This window comes from Sebastes umbrosus, chromosome 15, assembly GCF_015220745.1.
Source record: "Sebastes umbrosus isolate fSebUmb1 chromosome 15, fSebUmb1.pri, whole genome shotgun sequence".
Lineage (NCBI taxonomy): Eukaryota > Metazoa > Chordata > Actinopteri > Perciformes > Sebastidae > Sebastes > Sebastes umbrosus.
The window spans coordinates 27,391,997-27,408,000 of NC_051283.1; the positions used below are offsets into that span (position 1 = coordinate 27,391,997).

General features: G+C 40.4%; 3 protein-coding genes across 9 annotated transcripts in view; all 3 read right to left on the reverse strand.

The window, feature by feature from the left end:
• The window catches only part of LOC119503730 (oocyte zinc finger protein XlCOF6-like), a 353,206-nt gene extending 347,368 nt beyond the window's left edge, over window positions 1–5,838 (reverse strand). For 3 of the 7 annotated variants that reach the window (XM_037795667.1, XM_037795660.1, XM_037795652.1), the window contains exons 1-2: window positions 5,609–5,838; window positions 4,179–4,181 (exon numbers count right to left, since the gene is read on the reverse strand). In XM_037795667.1, the coding sequence (XP_037651595.1) occupies window positions 4,179–4,181; window positions 5,609–5,801 (196 nt within the window). In that variant the 5' untranslated portion in view covers window positions 5,802–5,838. The other 4 variants (XM_037795653.1, XM_037795649.1, XM_037795654.1 and 1 more) reach the window with 3 other exon arrangements.
• LOC119503768 (oocyte zinc finger protein XlCOF6-like) overlaps window positions 1–5,867 on the reverse strand; it is a 337,366-nt gene extending 331,499 nt beyond the window's left edge. The window contains exon 1 of the mRNA XM_037795754.1: window positions 5,822–5,867. The gene's annotated coding sequence lies outside the window, so the exon portion shown is untranslated. The remainder of the gene's footprint in view (window positions 1–5,821) is intronic.
• A 1,281-nt stretch (window positions 5,868–7,148) lies between these two features.
• On the reverse strand, window positions 7,149–15,319 carry LOC119503764 (gastrula zinc finger protein XlCGF57.1-like). The gene is made up of 3 exons (XM_037795740.1): window positions 14,919–15,319; window positions 12,384–12,575; window positions 7,149–11,057 (listed from the first exon to the last, which is right to left on the reverse strand). The coding sequence occupies exons 2-3, from the start codon at window positions 12,535–12,537 to the stop codon at window positions 9,370–9,372; spliced, it is 1,842 nt and encodes a 613-aa protein (XP_037651668.1). The 5' UTR covers window positions 12,538–12,575; window positions 14,919–15,319; the 3' UTR covers window positions 7,149–9,369.
• Between the last annotated feature and the right edge of the window lie 685 nt (window positions 15,320–16,004).

The following is a 16,004-nucleotide window of genomic DNA, read 5'->3' on the forward strand; positions in this document are numbered from 1 at the left end:
TTATAATTATTACACGGCTGTGTTGAATACTCAATTCTGATTAGTCAATCATGGCGTTCTGCGGTCTGTAATTTCTCTATAACAGACCGTTGCTATGTATAGCAGACCGTTGCTATGTATAACAGACCGTTGCTATGTATAACAGACTGCTGTTATGTATGACAGACTGTTGCTATGGGCGAAGCTCTGATGTCGGACTCTGGAGGACTGTTTTTGTGTCAAATTATTGATTTCTTCATTAAATAGGCATGTAATAAGCGGGATACCACACTGAGAGCAGCTATTAACTATTTTTTGACAGTAATAAGCATCATGGGACTTCAGTTTGTAAACCTGACTGAGGTTCTCTGGTCTCCTTCCAATCATCACCATCATCAGTCTCAGGTTCAGAAGAGTCTCCAGTCATGTCATCAGTCGGATGTGTGATGTGTGGTTATGGATTTTTATCTGGTTCTGAGTTCCTGGCTGGTTCTGGTCCTCCACAGTCCTCTCCATCAGCTTCTGTTTCTATCTATTCAGTTTGTCTTTGATGAAGCTGTGAGGACTGAGGTTTCTCTTCATCATCTTCACTCTTCACAGAGACAGGAGAAAATGGGAACTTGATGATATCAGCCTCCTCCAGCCCTTGAAGCTGCTCTCCCTCCTGACTGGTCCAGAGTTCCGCCTGTACAGTTGAGCTGCTGGCTGGAGGCCCTGCCTCTCTGTTCTCCTCAGTTTGACTCTGATGAAGCTGTGAGGACTGATGACCAACACATTTGTGTTTTTTAACCTGATGACGCCAGGCAAATCTTTTGTCACAAATGCTGCAACTGAATAGTTTCTCTCCTGTGTGAGTTAACATGTGTCTCTTCAGATTTACCTTTGCCAAAAATCTTTTCTCACAAAATGAACACCTGAAAGGTTTCTCTCCAGTGTGAATCCTCATGTGTGTCTTCAGATATCCACTTTCATTGAAACCTTTACCACAAACTGAGCAGCTGAATGGTTTCTCTCCAGTGTGGATTCTCACGTGTTTCTGTAAATGTCCACACCGTGCAAAGGATTTCTTACAGACTGAGCAGCTGAAAGGTTTCTCTCCTGTATGATTTCTCATGTGTGTATTCAGATTTCCACTTTCAGTAAAGGTTTTACCACAAACTGAGCAGCTGAATGGTTTCTCTCCTGTGTGAATTCTCATGTGTTTCTGTAAATCTCCACTCCGTGTAAAGGATTTCTTACAAACTGAGCAGCTGAAAGGTTTCTCTCCTGTATGTGATCTCATATGTACCTTCAGATTTCCCTTGTTTACATATCTTTTCCCACACTCAGAGCAACTAAATGGTTTCTCACCAGCACTACATCTGGAATCACTGACAGGAACTTCTTCATTATTCAGAGAGTTTAAACCTGACTGAGGTTCTCTGGTCTCCTTCCAATCATCACTGTTATCAGTCTCAGGTTCACAAGAACCTCCAGTCTTGTCATCAGCATCTGGTTCTCGATGTCTATCTGGATCTGAGTTTCTGGCTAGTTCTGGTCCTCCACAGTCCTCTCCATCAGTTTCTGTTTTAATCTGTGCAGTTGAGCTGCTGGCTGGAGGCTCTGCCTCTCTGTTCTCCTCAGTTTGAGTTTGATGAAGCTGTGAGGACTGATGACCAACACATTTATGTCTTTTGATCTGTGTACGCCAGGCAAATCTTTTGTTACAAACACTGCAACTGAATATTCTCTCTCCTGTGTGAGTTATCATGTGACTCTTCAGATGTGCCTTCGTCAAAAATATTGTATCACAAACTGAACAATTAAAGGGTTTCTCTCCTGTGTGAGTTATCATATGTCTCTTCAGATGTGCCTTTTCAAAAAATCTTTTTTCACAAACTGAGCAATTGAATGGTTTCTCTCCTGAGTGGATTCTCATGTGTTTCCGTAAACGTGCTCTCCATGCAAACGATTTCTTACAGACTGAGCAGCTGAATGGTTTCTCTCCTGTATGATTTCTCATGTGTGTCTTCAGATATCCACTTTCAACAAAACCTTTACCACAAACTGAGCAGCTGAAAGGTTTCTCTCCTGTGTGGATTCTCATGTGTTTCAGTAAACATTCACTCCGTGTAAAACATTTCACACAGAAGGAGCAGCTGAAAGGTTTCTCTCCTGTATGAGATCTCATGTGTCTCTTCAAATCTGCCTTAAAGCCAAAACGTTTATCACACTCAGAGCAGCTGAATGGTTTCTCACCAGCACTACATCTGGAATCACTGACAGGAACTTCATCATTATTCAGAGAGTTTAAACCTGACTCAGGTTCCCTGGTCTCTTTCCAATCATTGCTGTCATCAGTCTCAGGTTCAGAAGAGTTTCCAAATTCGTCATCGGTATCTTGTTCTGGATGTCTATCTGGATCTGAGTTCCTGGCTGGTTCTGGTCCTTCACAGTCCTCTCCATCAGCTTCTGTTTCCATCTGTTCAATTTGTCTTTGATGAAGCTGTGAGGACTGAGGTTTCTCTTCATCAACATCTTCACTCTTCACAGGGACAGGAGTGAATGTGAACTTGGTGATATCAGCCTTCTCCAGCCCTTGAAGCTGCTCTCCCTCCTGACTGGTCCAGAGATCCTCCTGTTCCTCTTTAATGTGTGGGGGCTCTGGGTCCTCCTGGTCCAGACTGGAGCTCCACTCCTGCTGCTCTTCTTCACCAACAATCACTTTTTGTACATCTGAAGGTAAAACTGAAATACAAACAAACAGCCATTACATATCAAATCAAATTACTTATGACAGATTGGCAGACCGTTGTGGCCGCTCTGTGTGGTCGTAGAATCCTGGATGTCCGAGAGTCAACGGCCATGTATGAATGAGAACATAGATTAAACTAACGTTAAAGTCTGTTGTTACAGTCTGTTGTTACAGTCTGTTGCCCCTCACTGATTCAAAAATACATTTGCTAGTGATTATCTTAACTGCATTAAGCACTACTAAGTTTTAAGTAAAAATACAGATTCTCTAGTTCAGTGTTAATTTCGTTAGCGAAACAAACTTAATTTAGACAAAATTAGTTGTTTCCTTTAAATGTTGCAGTATGCAATTATCCTTTTAAGGATTTCCTATTCAAAATTGTCTCACATGGTTTTAGAAATCATGGTACTCAGGTGAGAGATCAATTTGAGGATCTGTTTTAATTAACTTTCACCCCTTTAGTGGCTCAGATACAGGAAGATTTCCAGGAGTGGTCATTGTTGCCTCTATCCCTTGCAGCCCAGGTTAACTCTGTTAAGATGAACACCACCTCCTGTCCCTCCTTCATGGCTGCTTATGGAGGCATCCTCCACTAAACCTGCCTCATTGACGGTCCTTGTTCATTCCCCCCTTCATTTGTCTTCCTCACCTTATTCTAAAAATGCCCTGTTTAAGTCTACTAGGAGTCACTTTCAAAGCGAGCGACAGGAATAAATAGAAACAAGGCGTCTGACAAAAGTTCAGCTCATAACATCGCGCTGCGCAGCGCTTCATCGCTCGCAGACAGTTAGTTCATTCCAATAGAAAACAATGCAATCAAACTGATTTAGTCACTGACGCTGATGTTAAGTTCTGTTTGGAGGGTGTAATATTTAGGCTACACACATCTCAATACATTAGACCTCTCTGTGTAATACACATTTTTCCCCTCTAGATTTTTCTTTTTTGTGTGAAACCCCATTCTTAAAGTTCAAACTGCTCCTATGTTTACCTTTACTGGGCTTGGACTGTTATGAAGAAGAAGAAGAAGAAGAAGAAGAAGAAGAAGAAGAAGAAGAAGAAGAAGAAGCTGCCATGCTCCTAAATTAATGGATAAGAAGATATGGTGCAGCCCTGCAGTGAAGCAGTAGGTCTGGGCTTCTACGGGCTGAACTGGGTTGTGACTTCTTACCGTCTTCTTGGGTCAGATGTGTTTGGTGTGGCTCGGCCATGGGGAGGTAGTCAACAGCATAATCAGACAGGTGTGGTGGAGGTCTAACCTCCCTGGGAGGTCTCCGGCGTACCACTTGTGGATCGGCTCCGACATCGGTATCCTCAGGCTCCATTATCTTTAGTAACTACCGGATCCGGCTCCAAGGACCACCTGGAACCAGAATCAGATTCAGAATCAGTTTTAATGGCCAAGTAAGCGTTAACACACTATAATATTACACTACAGTATATAATTCAATTCATCTTTATTGACAGACTCGAAGCCCATTAAAAAACATACAACACAAAAAAACAAATACATACATTAAAATAGAAACTGCCACTTTTTTTTTATAAAAGACAGTTATACCAGTGTTTCCCCAGGGGTGACTGGTATCGTATAACACTAAAACAAGGATTTGACAGTAGCATGTTAATGGTGTTCTGAGAATCATTTAGCCGACATATAAATGTATACATCAGGTTTCTCAACAGAGCCTGGAAAGTGTTGACACCTGCATTACAGAACAGCTCGCTTGCATTACACCACCTGGGTTTCTTAAGTAATATCTGCATGCAGTCATTGTAGGCAACCTGAATCTTATGCATGCTCGCCTTTTTAAACTTGGGCCACACGGGGGCAGTATAGACGGGAGTGCAATAGGCTCTAAAGAGACCTGTCTTGACATGGTCTGAACACATGTAGAATTTTCTTGCCAACATGTTAGCTTGACTGCCTGTACATGTCGTTATCATCAGACATTTGATCTGACACAAAGTGCCCCAGATATTTTGTTTTATTACAAACACATAGCAGTTGTCCTGATTGATAAAAAGCCGGAAAGTTGAGGTCCCTATCTTCTTTTGTTCTACAGATCAGGACAACACTCTTTTTTGCATTGTATTGCACATCATATTTGACCCCATACTCGGACTATATATTCAGCAGCTGTTGAAACCCAGCACTGCTAAGATTGACAATAGTCAGCTCGTCAGCGTACATAAAATGGTTTACCAGGGTGTTACCAGTCATACAGCCTGTTTTACATCCTCTTAGTTGGTCAGATAACTCATTCATGTACACATTAAAGAGGGCTGGTGAAAATAAACCCCCCTTGTTTTACTCCATTACCAACACCAGAGGGATCGGAGACTCGATCGCCCCATTTGACCTGCATATTCTGGTTCGCATACCAATATGTCAAGATTCTTATAATGCTGTAAGGCACGCCCCTTTGACTCAATTTCAGAAACAACTTTTAGTGATTTACTCAGTCAAAAGCCTGAGATGCATCAATAAAACTGATTACAACAGAGGAGTTTTGCCTTCTACAGCTTTCGGCTACTTCTTTCAAGGCATACTGTATATACACAAATCAGTGCCCTGAAGCCAAACTGGTTGTCTGTGGTACCAATACATTTACATAAACACTCTAATAAAATCCTCTCGAGGACTTTAGATACCACACTGGCTACTGCAATGGGCATGTAATTATCCAGGCTCCCAACCTTAACAGCTTTGTCCTTGATGACAGGCACAAGAGTAACAGACAACATAGAGTCTGGCAACAGTCCATGAGTCATAAACTACACATACTACTATACTATAATATATTACACTAAAGTACATAATATACTACTATACTATAATATCACACTACAGTACATAACAGAACAGAGAGAGAAGAAGTAAAGAGAACCAACCTGCTCTGTGTAACTGAAGCTGAGGGTGTAAAACAGCGTCCAGTAGTTTCTGTTGTCGCTCGTTCTCCTCTTTTGATCGAGAGAGTTCCTCCTCGTACTCTGCTATCGTTCTTTCAAACAGCCCACATATCTCTTCAGCAGCCGCAGTTAGTCGCTGCTTCACCAACGCTCTCAGCATCTGGACTTTACACATTTTACCACAATGACAGAAACTTGCTCTCCATCAGACTCCGTCAGAAACACAGTTTGCTCTCCATCAAACTCCGTCAGAAACACAGTTTGCTCTCCATCAAACGGTCACTCTGACTAGCAGCTGTGTTGCTAACCAGCTAGCATGCTAAGCTAACTTCAGTAGCTTTGTAGGCTACCGGGAGATGAGTCAGAGGTCAGACCTTCAGAATAAAAGCTGAAGAGCACAAAGTCCATTCAGACAGGTTGATCCAGACACACAGAGGCTCTGATGGATCAGAACTGTTGGAGCTCACACACACTTTCTCTACACAACAAAGAGACTCTGCTAACATCCATGTTGCTGCTGGACGCCATATTGATCAAGTAGTGTGAAGTTAGCCTCAGTAAAGAATACAGCTTCCGGGGCAGCTTCAAAATAAAAGCCCAGAGGTGTTATGGAAAATACAGACTTCCTCAGAAAAACACACGCAGGAAGATAAATGATTAAAATAGATGATTTATTTATTTATATATATATACACTATTTTACTACATTATTATTATTGATGTGTTCTGTTTTAACAGTTACTTTCATTTTTTCTTTATTTCTTTATCTGCTTTTATTGTCCTGTGAAGCACTTTGTAACATTTTCATTTCAAAATTTATTTCGAACATAAAAAAAAAAAAATAATAATAACAATAATCATAAAAAGAGAATGATCATACAAACATGTGGACATACAGAAAAAAGTAATATTTACATACAATGAAAAGCATAAGCAAAATAAATTGCCAAACACATGTTGCCATGGTTTACATATTCAAAAAGGAGGGAGAAGAAGAACAAACTCATTTAATTCCACCCCTTCTCCATAAGTCATTTACTGATAATTAACCAGCTTCCTTATTGAGTTATACATATACTCTAATTAATTTTCCTAAACTTGTCTAAATATAATAATTATTACCTTTTATCTCTGCCATACGAAAATATAGATTAATTACTGATATAATTATCCTTATCAAAATATAAATTCATTATCAATGAAGAATACCAATTCATTACAAACATATTTATCTTAATCATTCTGACAAGTTGTTATCTTTTCGTATATGTGCATATTATTATTTGTAATATACAATATGCATATGTAATACAATATACAATGTATATATATATATATATATATAGTATATACAATACACAGTATCTGACCTCGCATATAAAATACAATATAAAATATGATGATTATACATTATTCTTATACACAAACACATATACTGTTTATATATATATATATATATATATATATATATGGAAATATATATATATATATACACACATCTGTTTTGAAAAGTGCTATATAAATATATTTATTATTTTATTATTATTATAATAGCACACACTCACAGCGACGTTCAGTCTCTGTAATTGTCTCAGTCCAAAGCCCAAAATTCAAAATGCATTGAATAAAGATAACACAATATTAAGATAACGTGCCATTAATGAATGAATGAATGAATTTATTTGGCATATTTCCCGACGGACAGTTTGGCAATTGATAATTTCATCTACCAGACAACTACACAGAGTGCCGGCTAACGTAAACTAATGTAGGTCCATTTTAGCTAAATGTCTACACTATTGTCTCATTAATGAGTCTAAGGCCCTGTGACTTCCTCGATACAGAAAACATGGATGGAATTGCGGAATTGGGTAATAAATGGAATCAACTGTAAATCGCTGAATATCGTGGAATTTACCAAAATGTGGATTAAATTTATAAAAATCAGGGTTTTCGCTGCCACTTTAAGCGTTGAGCCAAATGACCAGAAAAAAACTATGTTGTTATGTTTTGGTGTCATTTATGGGCACGCTGCTTTCTGTGTCGGCGTTTCACCGAGGGAGAAGCTCATCTCCTCCACACACAGTCACATTGCAGAGGCCGTCTGAGATGACTAGCCAAGTTCACACTACGCGACTTTAGCCCTGATTTTCAACTCGCCAACAGTTTTGGAGCTCCCCGACAAAAAGCCTCAGATCAGAGGCAAACCTGCGTTGGCTCGATGCTCGAGCGTTATGCGTGAACTGTTCAAAGACACAAGCCGAGAGGCTCGCTGATGCAAAGCAGAGAAAAAAACAGACAGAAACCTGGCGGAGGTGTCGCCTGTTAGTCATCCAAACAAATTAGGTGAGGATTGAATATTTTGTTTTATTGCTGTATTGAAACAATTTCTTTGTAAAAAATATTGCAATGTTGTGTTACATCAAATTTATTGATATTCATTACATGTTTAATATTTTCTTATTGATTTGTTGAATTGTATTCATCCACCACGTGATGAAACTCTGATGATAAAATGTGCTTAAATTGTAAAACACAGACTTGAGAAAAAAAAACAGACTTCATAGGGCCCCATCATGTTCCAAAACAAATCCAAAGCAAATTGTTTAATTACGTTGTGGTTATGACAGTATTAGCCAATATTATCTTAGCATAAACAAAATGGAACTATCAGGAGCTAACGTTCCACACTTTGGCTAAGGAGCTCAATCGTCAGCAAAATGGTAACGTTACTAACGAGTAGTCCCAGAGCGCTAACGTTAAGTTAGACAAGTGGAATTTGGAACAAGTACGCAAGCATGAAAATAACATTAACACCTAATGTTACATCCAAATTGTGATGGCTAGCGTTTGCTAAATCAAAACAACTCAACTTTATCAGGCTAATTAATAGTCCCAAGCTGAGATTCTTACCTTAATTTCCCAGTGAAACGGAAGTTAGAGCGTCTTCATTTTCTATACTGCGAGTATTCCCCAATGAAACGGAATATTTGAGCTGTGTACAGTTACAAGAGAGATTTAAATCAAATCCTGTGCATTTGATTGGACCGCTAAAAGTGGGCGGGCTTAGAATGTAGCGTGATACGGAGCTACAGAGGACTGTGGCTCCACACACACCACCCTCGTCGCTAAAAGTTACAGCTTGATTGATGGATGGATGTCATGATATTATTGGTTGAAATTGGTTGGTGCTAGCTTACGTAAGCACGCAGCATTTTGTTTTACCGGAAGAAAAATATTTTTTTAGATTTTGTTTTTTACATCTATTGTTAAATAGATGTAAAATATGACTGAGGATGTGATCTAAAAGAGTTAAAAGGGCATTTTTCATTCCATCGGCTTTAAAGCATGCAGGCAGTCAAGAACTGACCTCCCAGAGATGACAGCTGATACTTCTGTATGGCTTGCCAGATAGCAGCAGCAATACAAGCTGTTGCTGGGATGGGTATTGTCTTTTAATATCCTTTGGCTCTGCGCAGGCACCTCACCTCACTAATAACACGGATTCTCGTTAGATGGGTACCGCTGAAAGTTTAATCTGAACCGGCATATTTACTGCTGTTGCTGTCAAAAAAACACTGATGAATTTTGATATGTGACAGCCTGGTGAATCTTTTGTTTAAAACTTTAAGTCTCCAGTCTGACTCTTGTCATCAGTCTCAGGTTCAGAAGTCTCCAGTTTCGTCATCAGTATCTGGTTCTGGATGTCTATCTGGATCTGAGTTTCTGACAGGTTCTGGTCCTCAACAGTCCTCTCCATCAGCTTCTGTTTCCATGTGTTCAATTGAGCTGCTGGCTGGAGGCTCTGCCTCTCTGTTCTCCTCAGTTTGAGTTTGATGAAACTGAGAGGACTGGTTTTTGTGTTTTTTCAAATGGTTTTTGAGTTGAGAAGACCAAGTGAATCTTTGGTCACAAACTGAGCAGCTGAAAGGTTTCTCTCCTGTGTGGATTCTCATGTGTTTCTGTAAACTTCCACTCTCTGTAAAATATTTCTTACAAACTGCGCAGCTGAAAGGTTTCTCTCCTGTGTGAGATCTCATGTGTTTCTGTAAATCTCCACGCTGTCTAACAAGTTTCTTACAAACCGAGCAGCTGAAAGGTTTCTCTTCAGTGTGAGATCTCATGTGTTTCTGTAAATCTCCACGCTGTCTAAAAGGTTTCTTACAAACCGAGCAGCTGAAAGGTTTCTCTCCTGTGTGGATTATCATGTGTCTCTTCAGATGTCCACTTTCACTGAAAGCTTTATCACAAACTGAGCAGCTGAAAGGTTTCTCTCCTGTGTGAGATATCATGTGTGTCTTTAGTTTTCCTCTTACAGCAAAGCTTTTATCACACATTGAGCAGCTGAAAGGTTTCTCTCCAGTGTGAGATCTCATGTGTTTCTGTAAAGCTTCACGCTGTGTAAACGGTTTCTTACAAACCGAGCAACTGAAAGGTTTCTCTCCAGTGTGAGATCTCATGTGTTTCTGTAAAGCTCCACGCTGTCTAAAAGGTTTCTTACAAACCGAGCAGTTGAAAGGTTTCTCTCCTGTGTGGATTCTCATGTGTGTCTTCAGATGTCCACATTGAATGAAAGCTTTATTACAAACTGAGCAACTGAACAGTTTCTCTCCTGTGTGGCTTCTCATGTGTCTCTTTAGATGTCCACTTTCACTGAAAGCTTTATCACAAACTGAGCAGCTGAAAGGTTTCTCTCCTGTGTGGATTCTCATGTGTATCTTTAGATGATCACTTTGTAAGAAAGTTTTACCACAAACTGAGCAGCTGAAAGGTTTCTCTCCTGTGTGGATTTTCATGTGTCTCTGTAAAATTCCATTCTCTGAAAAAGATTTCTTACAAACTGAGCAGCTGAAAGGTTCATCTCCTGTGTGAGATCTCATGTGTATCTTCAGATCTCCCTTAAAGCCAAATCGTTTATGACACTCAGAGCAGCTGAATGGTTTCTCACCAGCACTACATCTGGAATCACTGACAGGGACTACATCATTATTCAGAGAGTTTAAACGTGACTGAGGTTCTCTGGTCTCCTTCCAATCATCACTGTTATCAGTCTCAAGTTCAGAAGAGTCTCCAAATTTGTCATCAGTATCCGGATCTGGATATCTATCTGAATCTGAGTTCCTGGCTGGTTCTGCTCCTCCACAGTCCTCTCCATCAGCTTCTGTTTCCATCTGTTCAGTTTGTCTTTGATGAAGCTGTGAGGACTGAGGTTTCTCTTCATCATCTTCCCTCTTCACATGGACAGGAGTGAATGGGAATTTGATATCAGCCTCCTCCAGCCCTTGAAGCTGCTCTCCCTCCTGACAGGTCCAGAGATCCTCCTGTTCCTCTTTAATGTGTGGGGGCTCTGGGTCCTTCTGGTCCAGACTGGAGCTCCAGTCCTGCTGCTCTTCTTCACCAACAATCACTTTTTGTACATCTGAAGGTAAAACTGAAATACAAACAAACAGCCATTAATATGAATGTTAATAATTGATTGCTATTCAGCAAAATTCACTCTGATAATGATGCAAGTTCACAATGACATCATCTGCTTTACCTTGGGTCCCCAAAGCCCATCATACAATACAATGCAACCCCATTACATGATATTAAATATAATAATATATAATAAAAATAAGAATTTATATGGCAACTTACATTTTAACTCATGATTATACCATGGTCTGGGGGAATACTCGATGCTGATTGGCTGCAGGGTGTCCATTTAATCCTGATAAAAGACACCTACTAACTAGTTACACAGGGCCTCTCATTTGTTTGTGATATTGATTTGGGGACAACGACATGGCTGGATAGCTAGCTAGTCTTATTGTTAAACACACTGTCAAATTATGTTGTTATATTATACTGTTTTTCAACCGTATGCAATGTTATTGACTTTGAATTTGCTAGCACAACGTTCATAAGGGTTCTATGAGCTGAGCGGACTAGAAATATCTCCCGTTGCCAAGTTGTATCTAAAGTTCATCCTATTTGCTAGAGTAGTGAACTACTACGTTTCCATTGCATAACAACCTTATGGTTTGTAAAATACTTTAGATTTTGGTTGTAAAACGCATGAAAATATAAACTAATGGTCTTCATTTTTTTGTGACCATGTGACCATGATATATGCAGGATAATGCCCTTCGAGGTGTCCATAATCAGGAATTAATATAGTTTGTGGAGGCAACCATCCTCTGCATTCTGGCCTCATTATCTCTTACATATAAACATTGTAAATTGACACAGGACATTGAAAAGGTTGCCCTTCGTGCGCTATGATCTGTTAAATTTTGTTTGTCTTCACAAGCACACAAATAATGCATTTGTTTGATGAAGTTACTAGAAATTATGGGAAATAAACAATGAAATTACATATGACAGAGTGGCAGACCGTTGTGGCCGCTGAATGTGGTCGTAGAATCCTGGATGTCCGAGAGTTAACGGCCATGTATGAGTGAGAACATAGATTAAACTAACGTTACAGTCTGTCGTTACAGTCTGTTGCCCCTCACTGATTCAAAAATACATTTGACAGTGATTATCTAAACTGCATTAAGCACTACTAGAGGAAGAACAAGAAGAAGAAAAAGAAGAAGAAGCAGAAGCAGAAGCAGAAGAAAAAGAAGCAGAACAACAACAAGAAGAAGCAGAAGAACAAGAAGAAGAAGCTGCCCGGCTCGTACTTAATGGATAAATAAATATGGTGCAGCCCTAAAGTGAAGTAGTAGATCTGGGCTTCTACGGGCTGAGCTGGGTTGTGACTTCTTACCGTCTTCTTGGGTCGGATGTGTTTGGTGCAGCTCGGCCATGGGGAGGTAGTCAACAGCATAATCAGACAGGTGTGGTGGAGGTCTAACCTCCCTCGGAGGTCTCCGGCGTACCACTTGTGGCTCGGCTCCGACATCGGTATCCTCAGGCTCCATTATCTTCAGTAATCACTGGATCTGGCTCCAAGGACCGCCTGAAACCGGAAACCGATTCAGAATCAGCTTTAACGACCAAGTAAGCGTTAACACATACAAGGAATCTGACTCTGCTGAGATCTGCTGCTCTCAATGTACAAACACAGAAAAATAGACCTACGGATAAAAACAGGGAGGACAAAGTTGAACAAGGTAAATAAACATTTGACTACTATGCACATATAAATAAATATGTGTCGCCTGTCAGAGCATATATGGACGACCTCACAACACCCACCACGACCAAGGCCTATACTGTACGTCTGTTGAGAATGCTTCAAGAGAGCATCGAGCTGTAGTGTGATATTATAGTATAGTAGTATATATATATACAGTATACTGCATACTATATTATTACTTTACAGTAGGCTACATAATATACTACTATACTATAATATATTGACTCCAGTGATATTATGAAAGCAGGTATTCCTTCGGCTGCTGAAGGCAACGAGCGGACTTCTAAAACCCGCCATAAGAGCGGATGTTGTCTTTTATGTGTATTTACCCCCAAAATAAGTTCACTATTAAAGGTTAGAAAGATTAGAACCAACCTGCTCTGGTAGAACCAGAGAGAGAACAGAGAGAGAAGAAGAAGTAAAGAGAACCAACCTGCTCTGGTAGAACCAGAGAGAGAACAGAGAGAGAAGAAGTAAAGAGAACCAACCTGCTCTGGTAGAACCAGAGAGAGAACAGAGAGAAGAAGAAGTAAAGAGAACCAACCTGCTCTGGTAGAACCAGAGAGAGAACAGAGAGAGAAGAAGTAAAGAGAACCAACCTGCTCTGGTAGAACCAGAGAGAGAACAGAGAGAAGAAGAAGTAAAGAGAACCAACCTGCTCTGGTAGAACCAGAGAGAGAACAGAGAGAGAAGAAGTAAAGAGAACCAACCTGTTCTGGTAGAACCAGAGAGAGAACAGAGAGAGAAGAAGTAAAGAGAACCAACCTGCTCTGGTAGAACCAGAAAGAGAACAGAGAGAAGAAGAAGTAAAGAGAACCAACCTGCTCTGGTAGAACAGAGAGAGAACAGAGAGAGAAGAAGAAGTAAAGAGAACCAACCTGCTCTGGTAGAACCAGAGAGAGAACAGAGAGAGAAGAAGTAAAGAGAACCAACCTGCTCTGGTAGAACCAGAAAGAGAACAGAGAGAAGAAGAAGTAAAGAGAACCAACCTGCTCTGGTAGAACCAGAAAGAGAACAGAGAGAAGAAGAAGTAAAGAGAACCAACCTGCTCTGGTAGAACCAGAGAGAGAACAGAGAGAAGAAGAAGTAAAGAGAACCAACCTGCTCTGGTAGAACCAGAGAGAGAACAGAGAGAGAAGAAGTAAAGAGAACCAACCTGTTCTGGTAGAACCAGAGAGAGAACAGAGAGAGAAGAAGTAAAGAGAACCAACCTGCTCTGGTAGAACCAGAGAGAGAACAGAGAGAGAAGAAGTAAAGAGAACCAACCTGCTCTGGTAGAACCAGAGAGAGAACAGAGAGAAGAAGAAGTAAAGAGAACCAACCTGCTCTGGTAGAACCAGAGAGAGAACAGAGAGAGAAGAAGTAAAGAGAACCAACCTGTTCTGGTAGAACCAGAGAGAGAACAGAGAGAGAAGAAGTAAAGAGAACCAACCTGCTCTGGTAGAACCAGAAAGAGAACAGAGAGAAGAAGAAGTAAAGAGAACCAACCTGCTCTGGTAGAACAGAGAGAGAACAGAGAGAGAAGAAGAAGTAAAGAGAACCAACCTGCTCTGGTAGAACCAGAGAGAGAACAGAGAGAGAAGAAGTAAAGAGAACCAACCTGCTCTGGTAGAACCAGAAAGAGAACAGAGAGAAGAAGAAGTAAAGAGAACCAACCTGCTCTGGTAGAACCAGAAAGAGAACAGAGAGAAGAAGAAGTAAAGAGAACCAACCTGCTCTGGTAGAACCAGAGAGAGAACAGAGAGAAGAAGAAGTAAAGAGAACCAACCTGCTCTGGTAGAACCAGAGAGAGAACAGAGAGAGAAGAAGTAAAGAGAACCAACCTGTTCTGGTAGAACCAGAGAGAGAACAGAGAGAGAACCAACCTGCTCTGGTAGAACCAGAGAGAGAACAGAGAGAGAACCAACCTGCTCTGGTAGAACCAGAGAGAGAACAGAGAGAGAGAAGAAGTAAAGAGAACCAACCTGCTCTGGTAGAACCAGAGAGAGAACAGAGAGAGAAGAAGTAAAGAGAACCAACCTGCTCTGGTAGAACCAGAGAGAGAACCAACCTGCTCTGGTAGAACCAGAGAGAGAACAGAGAGAGAAGAAGAAGTAAAGAGAACCAACCTGCTCTGGTAGAACCAGAGAGAGAACAGAGAGAGAAGAAGTAAAGAGAACCAACCTGCTCTGTGTAACTGAAGCTGAGGGTGTAAAACAGCGTCCAGTAGTTTCTGTTGTCGCTCGTTCTCCTCTTTTGATCGAGAGAGTTCCTCCTCGTACTCTGCTATCGTTCTTTCAAACAGCCCACATATCTCTTCAGCAGCCGCAGTTAGTCGCTGCTTCACTTTAAACACTTTCTCGACACAACAAAGAGACTCTGCTAACATCCATGTTGCTGCTGGACGCCATCTTGATCAAGTAGTGTGAAGTTAGCCTCAGTAAAGAATACAGCTTCCGGGACACCTTCAAAATAAAAGTCCAGAGGTGTTATTGAAATTACAGGCTTCCTCAGAAAAACACACGCAGGAAGATAAATGATTAAAATAGACTTTTTAAAGAATGACATTCATTGAGCTTGAAGGTTCATTCTTCAATTTGGAAACAAAAGCTTCAAAACATTTCTCAACACAACCCAGTGAACATTTTTTCTGTTGAAAAGACGTCAAAATTCATTCAAAAGTTAAAGTTTTTTCATCGACTATTCAAAGACGTTGATTAAACATTCACATTTAGACCACTGGGATTTGCAATAGTGAAATTTTTCATCCTCTATGTTGTGCTAATAGAGAGTCGCCCCTCATCCCGTGACCACCATGGGACCTTATTTCGGAAAAAATATGAACGGTAGTCAACGCAGAGATAATATTTTTTTTATTTCCTTTGAATTGCTCCATGAATCACACAGATGATGTTTGAACATTTAAAAGATAATTTTTCAAGTCCAGAAAGTCTCAGTTTGTTGTAAAACTGTTGAAGTATCAGACTGTGAAAATACGTCATTAGAAATACGACACCCACACAAAACTGTACTCGTTGGCTTGGTTTCCTCACTTCAGTTTCTCTTCTCCTGCACTGATTGAACAGCCAATCAGAATGATTTCTCTCACCGACGAGCACCGCCGACGATTCAACGTACTGAATTGGCCGAAAAAACTCTGACACGGTCAGACTAGAGCTGACAGTGAGGGACACACCGGAAAAACTAGAAAAACTAATTTTTCAAGTCCAGAAAGTTTCAATTTGTGGTAAAACTGTTGAGGTATCAGAC